This window comes from Solanum verrucosum, unplaced genomic scaffold (assembly GCF_900185275.1).
Source record: "Solanum verrucosum unplaced genomic scaffold, falcon-dt-bn FXZP01000307.1, whole genome shotgun sequence".
Lineage (NCBI taxonomy): Eukaryota > Viridiplantae > Streptophyta > Magnoliopsida > Solanales > Solanaceae > Solanum > Solanum verrucosum.
In genome coordinates this window covers 2,036,325-2,053,780 of record NW_026020264.1, presented here as the reverse complement: position 1 = coordinate 2,053,780, position 17,456 = coordinate 2,036,325, and the positions used below count along the sequence as shown (strand labels likewise).

The window sequence follows — 17,456 nt, the reverse complement described above, 5'->3', positions numbered from 1 at the left end:
TTGTGATGATAAAGTCACTCTATCACTTATAATACCCATCAAATAACTAAGTTATTTGCAAAAAATTCAATTCAATTCATTACTTAATAAAATTGTTATTTAAGGCATCAATCGCATTTTTTTACTGCAATGTTTAGTCTATAATACGTACCTAGGAGACCACAAGAAAAAAGTTTAGGATTTGATTAATTAAATTCCTTCTTTAGTTTAGTAATTTAAGAATAATCATATTTTGTTATAGTTTTATATTAGGTAGATGTATTTCTTTGATCATAAATTTATTTGAATTCTATAATTTGGCATAGCAAAATTTTTTATAATATAATAAATATTATATTAAACTCATAATTTCAATTTATAATGAATTCATTATAAAATATTTTAACAAGACAAAGTCATCAAATATGATCATGAATACCTATCTATGAAAGTGTCTTGGGTGCACAGTGCACACCAAATGGAACCTTTACGAGTTGGTGTCACTTTAAATACCTGCATAACAGTAAGAATAAAATAGGTTACCAAGTATGAGGATGTTTTAGTTTTTCATATGAAGCTCATTTTAGAAGGCCATGCAAAATTTACAGCCTTCTTTTCCAGTCACACACATAATGGAAAATTTACAGCCTTGTGTTGTCAATATTTAATCTTCCATAGTATGGAGGAACGCTTGATATCTGTGGCATGTTGCAATACTGATGCTCTACTTCGAACTAGGTTAAGGTAACCAAGTGCCTTGAGCTTAGCCTCTATTACATGTAACAACTCGTTATACCATGCTGGTTTTCTCTTCAACACTTGTTTATAAGCAGTTAATCCAAGCCATTCAATTTCCCCTTTCTCCACTTCAAGAACTGGACGAAAATCTGAACCAGATTTGAACGAATACATCCTCCTCTTGATGAGCCTTTTCATATACCTAGTGAAGTCAAAAAAATTAAGGAGTCAGTGAATATGTGACACACTCAGATATGATGCAGAAGGGCTCTTGGTCTATCCTTGATCAAACATTTCTCTATGAATCGGAGTTTGAACAAGGTAGGTCCAACACCAGTGTATAAAAAGAGCAAACAGCATCAATGATAATGTACTAGATGTTTCATACCTCAATGATTTTTCCAAAGCATCTACATAAAATTTGGTGCTGAATCTATACAAGCATGATAAATCATAGAGGTAGCAGTGGAACTTCATGGCACAGAGAAGAAAAGCTTGATAAATGTTGAGTCTGACCACAACTGCTGAGTTTATGTTAGAATCATAGAATATAGGATGGCATTTCGGTCTAAGATAACTGCACAACCTAGCCTTAAAGTTACGTCCTGGTTTATTTAGCCAGCCAACAGTGAGGGTTGAACTTAGCGGGGAATTCAAGTACCTGTCAGCAAAAGATAACATCAATAAATATCTACCTATTAATCAAATTCCTTGAGCATTGAGAAAGTCGATGAGAAAGAAGAGTATGAACATCATGCAGAGGAAAATGTTGCTAGTAGCCAAATATCCTAACCATTAAATTGTTTAAATAGGTTCAGTTAACAAAAATTGTTTTAATAGGCCAATTGCTAGTCAAATAAGGTTATAGTTGATGCCAGAATGCTAAATAAAATGGTGGTTGCAACAAAACACCATTTCAGTCTACAAGACACTTACTAGTCATGAAACAAAAAAATGAGCTGACGTGAAGATCTGCTACACCAATTAGATCATCTTGAAAGCCAGAAATGCCTTGCACAACAAGCCAAGGTAAACTTTCCTGTGGAAAATGGACACTCTATAAATGTACACCGATCTTTCCCAGATTTACAGCAAGGCAGACCTCTACAAAATAAGTGATGCTTATCAACCAACTCTTGATACGGTTCATGTTAGAAGAGTCATTTTGCTACACTATGTGCTTAATAGGGAAGTATCAGTTTCTTCAGCAAGTGAGTGAATGATTCCTAGAGTGGCCTACTCCGCTTTATCATAATATAAACAATTAAGAAACACTAAAATAAATAAAATAACAACTTGCACAAAAATCCGCAAGTGACGCCATGTTGCTACTAGGAAGATAGCTGACCTTGTGTAATCTGCCTGAATTTCCAAGGTTGAGCAGTTGATAAATAGTCCACTCCATCGAAGAAACGAAGTTCCATCTTCAACCACATATAATCTATCCGATCCCAAACCTGGTATAATATTCATCTGAAAGTTCGTTCCAAATTTTTGTTCATTCATGTTGCAGTTGTAGGCACGAAACCCTCTCTGCAACCGGGAGAATAACTTAGAAGCCTGTTCCTTTGAGGTTGAGATGAAAAGCAAGTCATCAATAAGCCTAAGCAACAGACTGATAGGTTTACATGCCACAAGATGATCATATCTTGCAGCTGTATCATCAAGGAAAGGTTCCTCTGAAGGAAATCCAGGGGCAGGTATACAAGCTTTCTCAAGAAATGGAAATATCACTGAATTCTCAAGATGACCATAATACAACGAGCAGAGCAGAGAGGACAAAACACTTCCTTGAGGTATACCGACAGATTGCAAGAAAAACTTGATACCTAACTGCAGTACATTGCGCTTTATGTGCTCCTTCAAATCATTTTGAAGCTGTTCTTTTCTTACTTTTCTGCCTTTAACCTGGAACAATCAATAACTTAGATTTTATTTTAGCCACTTTTGGAAGTAAGGTTCTTAAAGCATATCAACGTCAGGTCATGTTTCAACTGAAAGATATAACTGTTCATCAAATTATTATTTTCTTGTTCTTTGGTTGAAGGAGCCTTGACACAAAATCAAAACTCAGAAAAATGATTCATTCCTCTTTCTAGGAGTAGGATGTTTAATTGATCTGCCCTTCCCACCCCACACCCCATTCCTCATAGATCATTAACCTTGGGAGACCTACCTAGAGCTCAATGCGCAATTTTCTCTTTGAACTTCAAACATTCATGTTAATTTGCACTGCTTTAAGTTAGTTGGCTATTTAGTCGGTCTCATGTGTTTCTTCTTTTGCAGAACAGTATTCAGATATGCAAATTATAATATGTACAAAGACTATCAAGGATGGAAAGTAAAAGAATGCATGCCTTAAAAAAAATACAATGAGTACCAAAAAATTATAAAACAAACTCACATGAAGTGAAAGAAGATGAGAAGACCATGAAATGTACATGTAGATGTTTTTACCATAAGGCAGTTCAAATAATGGTAATAAGTATGACCTCTTTCACACAAACACGATCAGGGCCAAGAAATTATGAAACAAATTCACATAAAAGTGAACGAAGCCAAAAAACAACCCTGTAATTTGCATGTAGATGTGTTTACCCTAAAGCAGTTCAAAACATCCTACCTGTTGCTTTACAAGAATGCCATGCAACAAGTGAGTGGGAAGGAAAGACCTGACATTGGCAGGACCAGGTATATTCTCTTTACTCCCTAATGTCCAGTTTTCTGGTATCCTCAGAGACTTCTTAGTGCACACAACTTGAACAACTCGGCTGAAAAAATATTCATCCTCCAAATTGAGATCATCCAGCACACTTAGTAGCTTATCTTGGTCTACAGAGTCAAAAGCTCTTTCAACATCTGATACAACGATGAATACTCCAGATTTGACAGAAAACCCACTCTTCAGATTTGATAAGAAAGGGATAAGCCTTTTATACACATCATTGTAGCCAAATACAGATGAACCCAACCTCTCTGGTTCTTTTGCTACTACATGTTTGAGCACTAAATGCAAATCTTTGAGGACTCCATTAACAGACTTGTTATTGTGGTGTTTGCAATTTTTACCAGTGCCTACTTTTCTCCAACCTCTGGGTCGACAAGGATGACTCACTGGCAAGTGTAGGGATGCTTTAAGATTTGCAAGCATTCTTAACCCCCTTCTTTTTGGAACTAGTCGAACTTTTGAGAAGCCAAATGACCTAGTCCTTATTATATTCCTGACAGATTCAGCAGTTAATTCTTTATACCCTTGATCCCTTACGCAAGTCACGGCTTTGGAAATAAGATTCTTCCAGGTCGGCTTGCGGTAATATAATATATCTTGTTTCTCATGCTCAGCTTCAGTTGCATAAAAGTTGGCTTGAATCAGTGGCACAATAAAAGAAGAAAACAACCAAAATATCCAGTGTTCTAGTAATTTATGTTTCAATAAAAGGGAGTTCTCATCTGATAGTAGAGGATAACAAGATAGTTTAACTTTCCTCATGCACTGCTTGGACATGAATTTCTCAAACCTTCGTAGCTTAACAAGCTTGTAAATATTATTCGTTAGAACTCTCCAATTAGAAGGAGTCCCCAGCAAATCTATGGGCACTATATTTCGACAAGCAGCCCAAACAAATGATACAACTTGCTTCTTCATACAAAAACACTTGGTTGGCTCCACAAGAGAGGATTGTGATTCTGAAGTTATATTGCAACTTTCAGACTTGAAGTAAGAGTGTGCCAATCCATTTTCTGGACAATCATTTGGAAATATACTTGCCTCAGATTTGTTTCCCTGAAATCAACCAGTTCAGAACATCACACATTTAATAATCATATATCTGGAAATGCTAGATATGGAGAACTGAGTTGGATCATTCATTGACTTTTCAGTTTTCACTAAGTGCACCTGGTTATGTCAGATAAAAAATGGCACCTCATATGAGCCAGATTTCTTCTGATAATTAACAATAAGAGATTGTAATAGGAAACAGACTGGCCCACACATTGAAGTAATATCCAAAATCTCTAAAATATTTGTGGCTCGGTTGACAAATCTTTGGGAGTCAAATGGAATACTAGTAAATAACTAGTTTTCTTTCTTTTCATATAACATTAAACCTCAAGGGACCGTAAATAAGAAGGGGATGAACTAAAATTTTAAGAAGTTCAACAAAGACAAACCTTCAAGATAGTTGCAGCAATATTTTTGGTGTCTTGGTCCAATGATGGAGCAGAACAGTGTTCTTCCAACAGCCTTAAGTGTTGGCACTGGTGAGCTTTGCGGATGAGAGATTTCAGCAACTTAATAATTGAATGGTATCTAGGCAAAACAACAAGTGTTAGAAAAAAGACAAAGTAAAACAGGTATAGAAGTACACTCCTGTCCCCAAAACAGAACTAAAGGACCATGTCAAATGAACAAAATAACTTGTGCTGAGACATGTACCATGTTATTTTAGGATTAACAACATACTGGTCCACCTTTTCACTGCCAAAAGGAAGTGGTGATAATAGTGCAGAGCAAGACAAGTTGTTTGGAACAGAATCAAAGAGAGTTGAGCCAAAAAAACAACATTTTCTGGTTACTTCAGTTAAACTACATTAACAAATTGAAGCCAATCAAAGAGTAAAGGGGGCAAAAATGTCGTTAAATATAATGAGAATTATAAAGCAGCAGGTTGCTCTCGAATAACCCATTCAAACTTAAGCTAATGATTGAAGGCATATTGACAGTAAAAATTATTGACGAAGGTTTTCTGATAAACTAGCCCCAGCACCCCCCACCCCCCGCGCGCAACAAATAGTAAGTTTGCTTGAGCTCCTACAGCAATGCCATCTACTAGTGTACAAATCAAACAGCAATATTATGATGATCTGGCTTCCCACTATCAGGTCGCACCATATATTTTTGGCCTTTCTGTTGACAAGAAACAAAAAGCAGCTTCTAAAACTTGGCAAGCATTTTCTCGATAAGCAACCCAATGCTTGACTATGGCATAAAGCTCCTACACAGTTTATAATCTTTGTCTGATCAATAATTATGTATGTTAATCATCCATAATAATTCCAAGCTCATACGAAGTATTCATTAGCCCCTAAGTGCAGACACTTTGAGCTTGAGCAGACAAAAAGAAACTTAAAATATGATAAGAGGAGCACCATGTCTTTTCAGAAGGGATAAAATCTCAATTTCAATCTTTGGACTGTTAGAAAGAGAAAAAAAAAAGTACAGTGCTAAATCATTTACTCCAGAGTATTTTTGACAAAGATTATCTGCATATTCCGCTGAGAGATATGCCTTCAGTATGTGAAGAACAACCAAAGAGACTAAATGAGATAAAAATCCTTGAAGAAAAAGACAACTTAAAAGAGAAGAAATGAACATAGATTATTATCAATAAAGAACAAGGGAAAGCTGTTGCTCACAGACACGAGGATGCAATGAGATTACACTTGCTTCTGTGCATGCAAGGAGCTACCTCAGTAGAGACATTAACACCTAGGGATCCAAAAATTTCCTTGAAGAGTTCATTTGCTCCAGAAGAGTTTGGCTTCAAGGAATACAAGATGTCTGAGTATTCTTAAGTTTGTCAACAAAGTTTTCCCTAACGATGGCACAGAGGCCAACAACAATCAGTTTCAATTTTAGTTCTTCCATTTCCTCGAGTGACTTGGAAATAAAGGCAGAAGTAAAACTCCTCTCTAATTAAAGGGAATGAAACCATTTAGCTCTTAAGAAGCAGAAAGTTTCAGAACAAGTATGAATAAAAGTGGTGGAACTCCATCCCTTTCTTAATTTCGACTAGTAGCAATTAAAGTGAACCATAATATCAAGCGAGATTAGCATGGGGGACAAAGTAGAAGGATACGCTCGGATGGGAATACTGATGAACAACTATCCAACTTGTAGAGCATGGTTCGCCTGTCGATTAGAATTTCCTTTTTGACCTCTGAAAGAGGGTCAAAGACCGAACAACACGAGCACCAAGCATTTGTCTGTTGATAAGAAAAAGGGAAAACTTTTTATTAAACCAAAAAAAATGAGGGTGAAGATCTAAATAGATGCTGAAATATTTGTGAACTACATGCAGAATTTCCTGAGTTCTGATTGTATAAACTTTTACCTTTTTCATCAAAAAAGAAAATTTCTAATTGTTAAAATGGGGCTAAGGATGACTCATCCCAATACACACCCTTTAGCAATCCTAAGAAAGATAAAGTAGGTTTCAATCATTCCAATGCCTAGAAGTTATCAAGCTACTAAATGTGCACTATAATCATCAAACTGCATCATTTCACAAGAATAATATGCAGATGCATTTAATGGTTATAAGATTGAAAACCTTCAACTGCAATATTCTGAAACATCTTACAAGTCAGTGATCTCTTATCAGCAAATGCATCACACGCAAAAAGGGCCATATTATGGTGTGTAAAAGACCACAAGCTAGATATAAGATCAAATTTGGTAACAGCAGTATAAGTTTCATAAATAACCTTTTCAAGAGGAGGTCTTGAATTTAAGATTACATCACACTTCACGTCTCCCAACCTCTCGTCCTTAGTGTTGGAACTCATACAAGGGATTAAGGAATGTGTTCCTTGAGCCTTCAACTGCCTAAGCTTCCTTTGACGCAGCCATTTAGACAGTCTTTTACGCTTTCCACGCGATGGAGTATGTCTATTAGAGTAACATTGTCCTTCCCTAGATGGAAGCACTTCACAACAAGCGGAATTAACTTCAGCAGATACTGTAGTTTCTGTAGATAACTTCTCCATCTCACATATTTTCCTGCAGCACCAAGGCATGGAAACTATAATCCTACAATGACAGCAAAGCCAGGTAGTACAATTTACAGTAACAACATCAGAACACAAACCTAATGCCCATTTCTTTCCTTGCTGATGAGTAAACTTCGTCTACACTTCTCTTTTTCCTAGATTCTGGGATTAGCAATGGCTAAAAGATTTACAATAATTCAAACAATGTGGAAATCAGATACATAAGCAGAAATCCACAACTTCACAGTATATTAGAGACATATGAGAAAGAAATGAATTATGACCACTCCATGAAGAATCTAGACTTCTGGTACTAATGTCTTAGAGAACGATTTGGAGACCTAACATGACAAGGCTAACCTTTAATTTTGTTGTTCAACCATCGAAGTTTACTGGCCCGACTAATCCGTATTCGCACCATGGTAGGCCCACTAAAGGGGTAAAGCAACTCCCGATTGAGATTTGAGATGTTTCCATTAAGGGGGTAAAGCAACTCCCGATTGAGATTTGAGATTTGAGATGTTCTTCATTCCCATGGCTCAAACTTGAGATCTCTAGTTAAGGATGGATGTATCCCAACCATTACACCACACTTCTTGGTGAAGACAAGGCAACCTTTAAGTACTCTAAGTAGATAACAGAAGATATAATACTCAATATAACCTTTGACTGTGTAAATTGTTGTGCATTGTTCAGTTCTCTACAACTTATCTCAATAGTCCAATTGCTTTTGACCATGAAATAATAACTCTGTCATCAAAAGTCAGGAACCTACTGTACTCTTCTGTCAGAAAAGTCGACTGACCATTCAGTGGTTATTGCTGAAATCCACAGTTCCTTTTTCCAGAGAAATTGGCATACTTCAGTTAAAGAAACTGATGTATTTGCACTTCCCCGTATAGGATAAAGACAACAAAAGAAGTTTAAATGAACAGGAAAAAACCGATATTAAGTAATGCAGACTATCAACTAACTTTTTATCATTTTGAACAGGAGAAAATGTCTCTGAGTAAATCTACCAACTAATGAATTTATAAGTTACTCCACCATATGACAACTTGAAATTCAGTTTGATCAGAACACCACGTGATGATTTTAAATTGGGAGAAGGACAAGGATTAAAACTTGATTGAAATCTCTTCCCATTAAAAGTTTGAGATATGGGGTCATCAAAAAAGTTTGAGATATGGAACAATAATGCTAAGCTACACAAAGCAGGATTCGGGCAATGAACCCTACATCTCTCTAACTTGGGCGACAACTATGGAAATTTGAGGAGAAAGCTTTGCCATGGACTTTGCAGTCGTGGTCCAGCCCCTCCTGCTGGGCTTAGTCCTTCCTCTTCTCGGCGTACTCATGCAACCCTAATTAAAACAGACACCAATCTTACTCCCACTACACCATTAAAACCCAAGGAAGTAAGTTACGTCCATGGCAAGCCAACAATCTTATTTGGAACTGCTGATATTGATGCTTACATAACGATCGGAATTTACCGTTTGCTTTGATAGAAAAGTTCTCATATGGTAAACCTGATATGGCAGAATTGAGGAAACTTTTTCCTCAGCAACTGGGAATTAAAGGAGGCTGCTCATTTGGTCTCACTTATTCAAGGCATATGCTAGTAAGGCTTTTTCTTCATGGAGACTTTATCTCTGTTTATTCCAAGACTGTCGCATATATTTGGGGTAAAGACGAGGGTCGGGATGTTGATTATCAGTTTAGAATTCAAAATGGACACTTTTGTTTAATCCAAACGAGGAAACCTCCATTGCTCTTGCTTGGATTTCTTTTCCTAATCTCCCCGTAAAACTCTTTACTAAGAAACTTTTTTTTCTATGAAATAAGAAGGATATCATTAGCAGAAAGCATCAAGAAGATGCGAGCATTACAGAGAGATTATCAGCTCCCAGGAAGGCAAAAAAGCTATCACAACTATCAACATACATCTATGGAGCTAATAAATTCTAGGAAAGATTCAACAGTAATTACAGAGGAGTGGCTTACCCAACTAAAAAGACTAATCAAACAACTAGCCTTAAGAGAGGAAATGGGAGTTGGGATACCATCAAAACATCTTTTGTTCCTCTCTATCCATAAGCACCACAAAATACAAGCAGGAACCAAAGGCCAGACCTTTTTTATGGACTTCCCAACTTTTCAGGAACTCCAACACACAAAAGCCTCTCTCAAAGAGCCTGGCACGGCCCAAGTCAGACCAAAGGGAGAAAAGAACATGTTCAAAAGGTCTGTGGCAACAGTGCAATGAAGAAACAGGTGATTGGAAAACAGTTAACTGCAGATAAGCAATCAATGGTCAAACGAGGTCTAGTGTGGCTAGGGTCAGGTTGAGGTTGATTTATTATCAGCTTCGCCGGATCAACATTAGAGAGGAAGCTGCATGTAATCTTAAGGAAGTGTGGCAAAAAGTTGTATATAATCGATTTCCTTCATATGCAAGAGTTGTAAACATCAAGGACACTGATAATGTTTGCAGATTATCAGATTTAATAATAAAAGTAAGGATGAGGTAGATGCTTATGGAGAAGTGCACACCAAGTTTCAAGTGGATTTGACGGATATTTTAAATGAGAAGAGGGGCAAGAAGAATATGTAAGTAATAGTGCTACGTAAATAGTAAATTCTGGTAGCATCAACAAGGGGATGGGATACATTAGCTTTGATCCAGAAGTTTAATCCAATGCTGATCGAGCACTAGCTACAGTTCCTGAATCTGGTGGAGCTAGTAAGAACGGGCAAGAACATGATAATGTAGCAATTGCTACCACTGGTTAGATTAAAGAGGGGCAGTTGCAAGCCCCAACTTCAACATGTATGATTGTTGAAGCTACAGATGGAATTGGTGATATGCAGCAGATTGAAAAAGCTATGTGATAGCATCCATGTCAGCCTACTTGCACTAAAGTTGACGGACTTTAATGAGAAATCAAGAAGATGTTTATCGTGAAAGAAAAGCCCAAGATTGACCCAAGAATCATAACAAGAAGTAGACTAAGTGCTACATATATTTCATGGTCCAAGTTCGAGTCCAAGAGCCGAAAGATTGGGCCACATGAAGGCCAAGAAGAGGGCCCACATGGAGCCCAATAGAAGCATAGAAGTTACCTATTTTAAAAGCTTCCTAGTTTAAAAGTTTCCTTGCATAAAGTTTCCTAATTTTAAAAGTTTCTTAGTTTAAAAGTTCCCTAATTTAAAGTTTCCTAGTAATTATTTCCATAAAAGTAGTATTTGAATCTCCTTCTATTTGGAATAGGTTTTCCATTTATATATATATATATGGAGTAATTCTTAATTTAATATCTAAGGTTATTAGTCTTATACTTATTGTTGTCTCTAATTTCTTCGAAATAGGGGTCTAAACCACTTTTGATCTAAGTTCTTGAATTGACTCTATTAGTATCATAATTAGTTTTAATCCACTAATTTTGATCTAAGTTCTTGAATACTAAGAACAATTAGATTTCTTAGCACTTTTCTTGAAATTTAGGGATTTTAATCTCGAATTTCACATATCTTTCAATGTATGCCCGTTAATCTTTATAGTTTTGTTTTGCATTATTTTCTTGTTTATTTTGATAACCTGATTCTTATCAGTTATCACTATGGGTGAGAGCTCTAACTGTACTAACAAAGCTGGTAATGAGGAATTCATGATGGTTCACAATTCAGGTAAGGGCAACAATCAGGTTTCTAGACCTAAAGCTCTTGCTATGCCTATCACTCGTCCTTATCAAAATGGGTTTGAAATTTTGGCAAAGGCTCGAGACAGGGCTTGCGACAAAAGGAGAAGGATAGTACTGTTTCAGTTTTGGCGTCAGGCAAGGGATAGAAAAACAGAGGGGCTTCCTTGGTCTACACGAAGCTTCAAGCAACACAGAGACAGTGGCTTTCATTTAAAGATTTGAAATCTGGTTTAACTCAACCTCAAAAGCTAGCTCATGAAGGTAGGATTGCCAAGTCCATATAAGCATTCCATCAGTCCATTCCCCAACCAATATGGGAGTTAACTCACTCTAACCCCCCGTTCACACCCAAGCCCCAACTGGAGCATGCACCGGGAGCCCAAATGGGCATGGACCTGCATCTAATACTATGTAATAGAATGGAAGATCTTATTATATTCCAATATGTGAGCAATGCATAAATACAATACTTTTGGGGCTAACTAAGGAAAGAAATTCAGAGGGGTTCCTATGAATATGCTTTCCTACTAAATGTAGCTATGTACATTACTAATATTAAGATCTAAACATTTTGCAACAGAAACTAAAGGAGCAATAGTCTCTTTCTTCTATGCAAGGAAAAACAATAATTTTGGCTGATTTATAAGCATCATAATTGTACAAGGAGGTACAAGATCTGTCATTATTATTCCAGAAATCACATTTAATGCTGGATGGAGGGACATTGCATTCAAGATTGCTTAGGTTCATTAAAGAGGATACATGGACATTTACTACAATTATGTCATAGTTAAGATGTTAAGGTGTACAATCATATGACAGTGTCAACAACTTAAATAAGATCCATTAAATTCAAAAGGAAAATACTTCAAATTGCTTTAAATGGACAATCTATCTTTTTAGTTCATTCATTTGTAAAATGAAGTTTGAGTTTAATAACTCAACTACTTCTTGACTTAAATATTTTTGCATTACTTAAGCATCCTCATTTGTAATATCATCATAGAGTATATTATAAACTTTGAGATGATAACAGAGTACCTACTTCTCTTTAACTTTTATTTTCTTTATGCTTGTTTATTAGTAGAGGTTCATTATCTCACTTGGATTGGTTAGGTAAAGTCTAGCCCCCTTGCTTGTACTTATGCCTGTTAGAATTTTCTTATTATTATTAATAGAGATAAATATTGAAAACACCACTAAATTTTTATTATTATTATTAATAGAGTAATAACTCACGTCAAGTTTAGAGATGTTTTCAATACTTATCTCTTATTAATAATATAAAAGGTCGCTAGACACCCTAACTAGTGGTATAAATTCACAAAAAAAAAAAAAAGGATTCAGGAAAAATAAGAGAAAACAAGAAGACAAATCATTAGTGTACTCATATGAAATTTTCTAGAGTAATTATGCTGCAACAGTAGATCAAGAATTATTTTAACCGCGAAGAGAAACTTGAACTTAATGGAACTCAAAGCCTCAAAAGAAGACGTTTTTGAAACTGGTAGTTACCAGGATGAAGTAGTGAAGGCTTATAGGTAGTGACAGATATGTGCACTTGAGATTTTAGGCATAAGTCACTGATCGGAAATCCTGCCACCTGATGATGTTTGTTTCGAGGGAGCCACAAAAATATTGAAGTGTTCTTTAGTAAATAAACCATGAGAACATCCCCAATCTGCAGGTCGACAAAGCTCATTTTAGTAAAGTCTACTTGCCTACTATCACATAAGAAAACAAAAGAGTACACCAGAAAAGCTAATATTATCTCACACACCCTTGTTAGGAGAAGGCTCCATGATGGTGATGTTAGAGCCTCTACTATGTCACTACACCGGCTCATCTATCAGATACGGAAAAAACAAGTTATATTACAATAATCAAGCAAATTAAAAGATAGGAAAAAGAGAATAGTTGAAACCAAAAGTGTTGCTACGTTGAAAGGGGAAAAGGCATATATAAAGATGCAGACAAACGAAATCAGCTTGACAAACGCATTGCTGTTACCTTATCATAACCAAAACTTATAACGTTGGAACTGCTGCATTGCTCACTTATAGTCATTTCAATTGTCTTTCTAACAAGCTGAAATGGCAGTGTGTAAGAGATTTTCAGTCTGAGTTCAAACAAAAGACTGATATCTTTATAATAATTCAAGTTAAAAGTGTACTATAGAGGGGCATCTGTTGCAGTAACAGTTATCGAGAATTCCTATCAGAGCAGCAGTATTGAACTATAACAAGGTTGAGAGCATCTTGAATTTCAAGCATATTGCAATCATGTTACTAATATTTTAAGCATCATATAATTAGAGAGTTGTCATCAATGTTATTTATGAATAACTAATCATTAGATGAACAGTTCCACATCCTTACGTTGAGATGAGCTAGTCCAAGCATTAATCAAACGATAGCACATAAATCAAACAGATAACACGTTCAAAACACAATATGAATTCCCAACAAAGCATATTAGGCACCCTTGCACCATACTCATTCCCATGTTAATTCCTGCATATATAGGAACTATATTTTGAAGATATGACCATCACTATAAATTTAGAAATTAAAAATATTTATAGCTTTCATTTTAGAGCAACTTTAAGGGGTGTATATACACATTATGACATAATGATGCTTACATACTGAACGAGTATAGCCCCAGGCATGTACTGATTATAAGTCAAATGCAAGAAAGTTTTGAAAGAAAAAGAAACGAGTTTACTACACAACTGTTTACCAACATGGAAAATTTTATAACTCTAGTGACTCCTCTTTTACATCAATATGGGATATAGCATGTTCTTCTAGAAAAGCAGAACATTTCAGGGTTTGAGGCCTTATATACATCTTCTTTTTTATGACCGTGATGTATGGGCGAGTTTTTGTCACCTCGACTTATTCAACAGAATACTTGTCACTTCCCAACAACATTAGGTACCATGTAATTCTGTCTACCAAGGCTTGGACAGATGGGAAGAATCACCTTGTGTTTTTGTCTTTACTGGAATTTGAACCTGAGACTTCATGACTCTCAACCATTTTATTAACCACTAGGCCACACCCTTGGGTGGCCTTATATCCATCTCTTAGGATGATCACGCGTATAAACTTGTTATGAACTAGAAACTTAACATAATTAATCATTGTTAGTTGTGTTTCACGAACTTGGACAAACAGTGCAACATTTGAGATGTCTCTAAAGCTTCCACCTTAGATACCTTCTAATTTAGCAACCAGGTGTATCTAAACTTGTCACAGTAGAAAAAATGCTACTTAATTCTACACTCAAAGCATTTCCTGGAAATGCTACTCAATTCTAGGCAGTACTTTGCAAGCTTATGTAGTTACTTAGTCCTGAGACTACAATCAACAAAGATAACATTTCAGCCATGAGCTACCATTCTACTAAACTAAAACGAACGTCTAATTACCCTTTTAAGTCATGACTCTAACTAGTGTGGGGCATACTGAAGGAGTCAATAATCACACTCTGGAGGCACAACATCTCCATCAATATCATCCACATTCTAGGCAGCACAAGTGCATCCCAATGTAGATCCAAGTTCACACTAACACCCATGGTAAGGTGTATTTTGTTGTTGTAAGCACAGCCAGCCAAATGGATCAATTGGCTGTCAAACTTTGAATTATGGCCTACATATATACATCAGGTGAATGACAATATATCAGGCTGTCAAATGAATTCTAATAGGTATAGGCCAAGTGTATGATGGTACTTATCAAGAAGAAAACCCCAAGAAACATGAAAGGTCACTATTTACGGAAAGTATTTTCATAAAGAGAAAAAGAAGAAAAAAGACTAGTTACATGAATGAAAAAACAAAAAAGGGAAAAGAAATAGCAATCCCGGGGAATTAGTTGAGATGCGTGCAAGTTGGTGCGGACACCACAGCTATCAAAAAAAAAAAAAAACTCAAACCCATGTCAAAAGAAATACACTCAAAAACATGCACAATCAACCCCAAAATTCAGCATAAACTATTTGAAACTGTTCCAAAGTACATTCATATTTAGCCTTTCAAACTGGCTCTTTTTCCGTTGGGCTGTCATTCTGCAGTCCATGTTCTTCCCTTTGCCAAGATAAAAGTAACAAACTGTGTACCATCAAACATTTGAACCAGTTACACTTCCAGAATCCATTTCATACAGTAATCAAAGAAAAGATTTGTCTTTGATGTACTAAACAATTATGATATTAGTATGCTGACACAAGGCTTCTTGGGCTGTTAAATGCAGGAAACCGGCCCATTTCTCATGATATACAGGAAAAATCTTGGGAAATAAAAAGAATACAGGAAAAACATGAGTATAGTCAGCCCAAACAACAAGGATGAAGTGATAGGAATGAGTTGATCTTAGGCATGAAACGGAATACACGTGAGTCTTGTCTCGTAAAACTGTTGAAAGTTTTATTGGATTATTGTCACTATTGAGGCTAAAAACTGAACTGTCAGCTATTTCCAAACCAAACACATGAAACGCCCTGCTACACTCTTCGGTTTCTGCCAAGTTTGTCAACTCCAAAAGTTGTACACAACAAAATCTTAACAGTGATCTACAGCCTTATTCAATTAGCTAAATAACCAGCCGAGTTTAGCTTAAGCATATCAGCCAAAAAAGATGATCATATTTTGTTTTTCAAGTGTCAACTGTATTGCTCTTCAATTAATTTTTATTCTGAAAATATTTTGCTGAAATATATTCAAATTAAAGATTTTCACCTCATAGTATCCTCTATATGGTTTGTAAAATTCCATTTCCAAAACAATTTACGAAATTCATGCGCTCATCTCACACACTTTGACATACTTTTCCCTCAACTGCAGTAGCCCAGCATCAACATTTCAGCAGAACAGTCAAATCCTCAACGACAAACCACACAAAATTACATTTTAGAAAAACTAAGACAATATCAAGGAAAAAAGAAAAAGAGCTACGTAAAGATCAACAGTTTCCCGCCAAAATTGAATAACAGGTGAGAATTTCAACAATTTCCCGCCAAAATCCTGATTGTTTCTATTCAAAAAAAGTTATTTCGAAAATGCTTACAATTTTTTTTTCCCATAACATTGAATTAAAACAGATGCTAGTAGACAAAAAAAGCGAATACCTCAAGATGTGCCCAGCGGCAGTCAGGATCATAGCCATGTAGAGGAGGTGCTTGATCGGAGACGACAATGAAGCACTGGTTGAGAAGCTTCCGATAATCATCTGGATCGTTTTCCCTAAGAAGAAACGAAATGGCGCCATATTCTCCATCACATCCGAGGCACCGGCGACCCTTGCATTGGCAATTCGTCGATGATTTTAGAGGAATTAGAGATAAGATTGTCGCTCCCAGAGTACGTGCACGGTTGTGAAACAGCCTCCATAGAATCTCTGGAACTCTCCGTTTCTTCATCGCCGGCCGGCGAGGGATCGAACGGAGAAAAAGTGTGTTGAGAAGGAGAGTGTTGTGAGTGAAAACTGAAAAGCTGTAATGACTTTTTAACTTTCTGGAAAATCGCATTCTTTTTTTTTACCCAACGGTAATTGGGGTAAAAGTCAACAGTAAAGAAAATCTGCTTCGTTTTTTAGTTCCCTCCCAATAACTTTGTTTCCCGAAGTTAAAACTTACTTAATTTTTGAATTCACATTTGGTTATACTTGTATTAGTAAAGGTAAAATTAGTTAACCAAGGTTTGGTTATTTATACTATAGTATTTGTTATTGCATTTTCGATTTCGCATCAAATAATATACTATTTGTCTCATTTTGTATAACTTACTTTTAATTTTAGTCTGTTTTTAAAAAAATAACATATTTTTATATTTAGTAATAATTTAACTTTAAATATTCATTTTACGACATGATTTCTAGCCAGATAAATATCTATAACTTATTTAGACCACAAATTTCATTTTTTTCTAAATGAGTTAAATATATGAAGAAAAAAGGAAAACTTCATTAATTAGTTCGTGTGTTTCTCCCAAGACTTCTCTAGAATGATCCAAACAGGAAAAGAACTTTAATAGTGATTCATTCACGACATTTATGATATTCCAATTAAAATCAAACTTAGATAGATTTAAAGAACTTTCTACGTATATATTGTGAATTAAAAAGCCAATTTGCCTACTCAAGTTGACATTCGAGGGGCTTCTATGCAGTGAATCTCAGCCACCAAAACAATATGCCTAGCAAAGTGGTTTTGTATATATTAGCCTTCCCATGTTTGTGCAAACAAAAAAGTCTC

At 35.9% G+C, this 17,456-nt stretch overlaps 1 protein-coding gene across 1 annotated transcript; it reads right to left on the bottom strand.

The window, feature by feature from the left end:
- Positions 1-612: 612 nt before the first annotated feature.
- Positions 613-16,647, bottom strand: LOC125833670 (telomerase reverse transcriptase). Its single transcript, XM_049512838.1, has 13 exons — positions 16,332-16,647; positions 13,206-13,283; positions 12,976-13,041; positions 12,711-12,876; positions 7,590-7,653; positions 7,207-7,501; positions 6,579-6,705; positions 6,136-6,280; positions 4,891-5,029; positions 3,341-4,501; positions 2,066-2,625; positions 1,106-1,378; positions 613-919 (listed from the first exon to the last, which is right to left on the bottom strand). The coding sequence occupies exons 1-13, from the start codon at positions 16,620-16,622 to the stop codon at positions 637-639; spliced, it is 3,648 nt and encodes a 1,215-aa protein (XP_049368795.1). The 5' UTR covers positions 16,623-16,647; the 3' UTR covers positions 613-636.
- Positions 16,648-17,456: the final 809 nt, after the last annotated feature.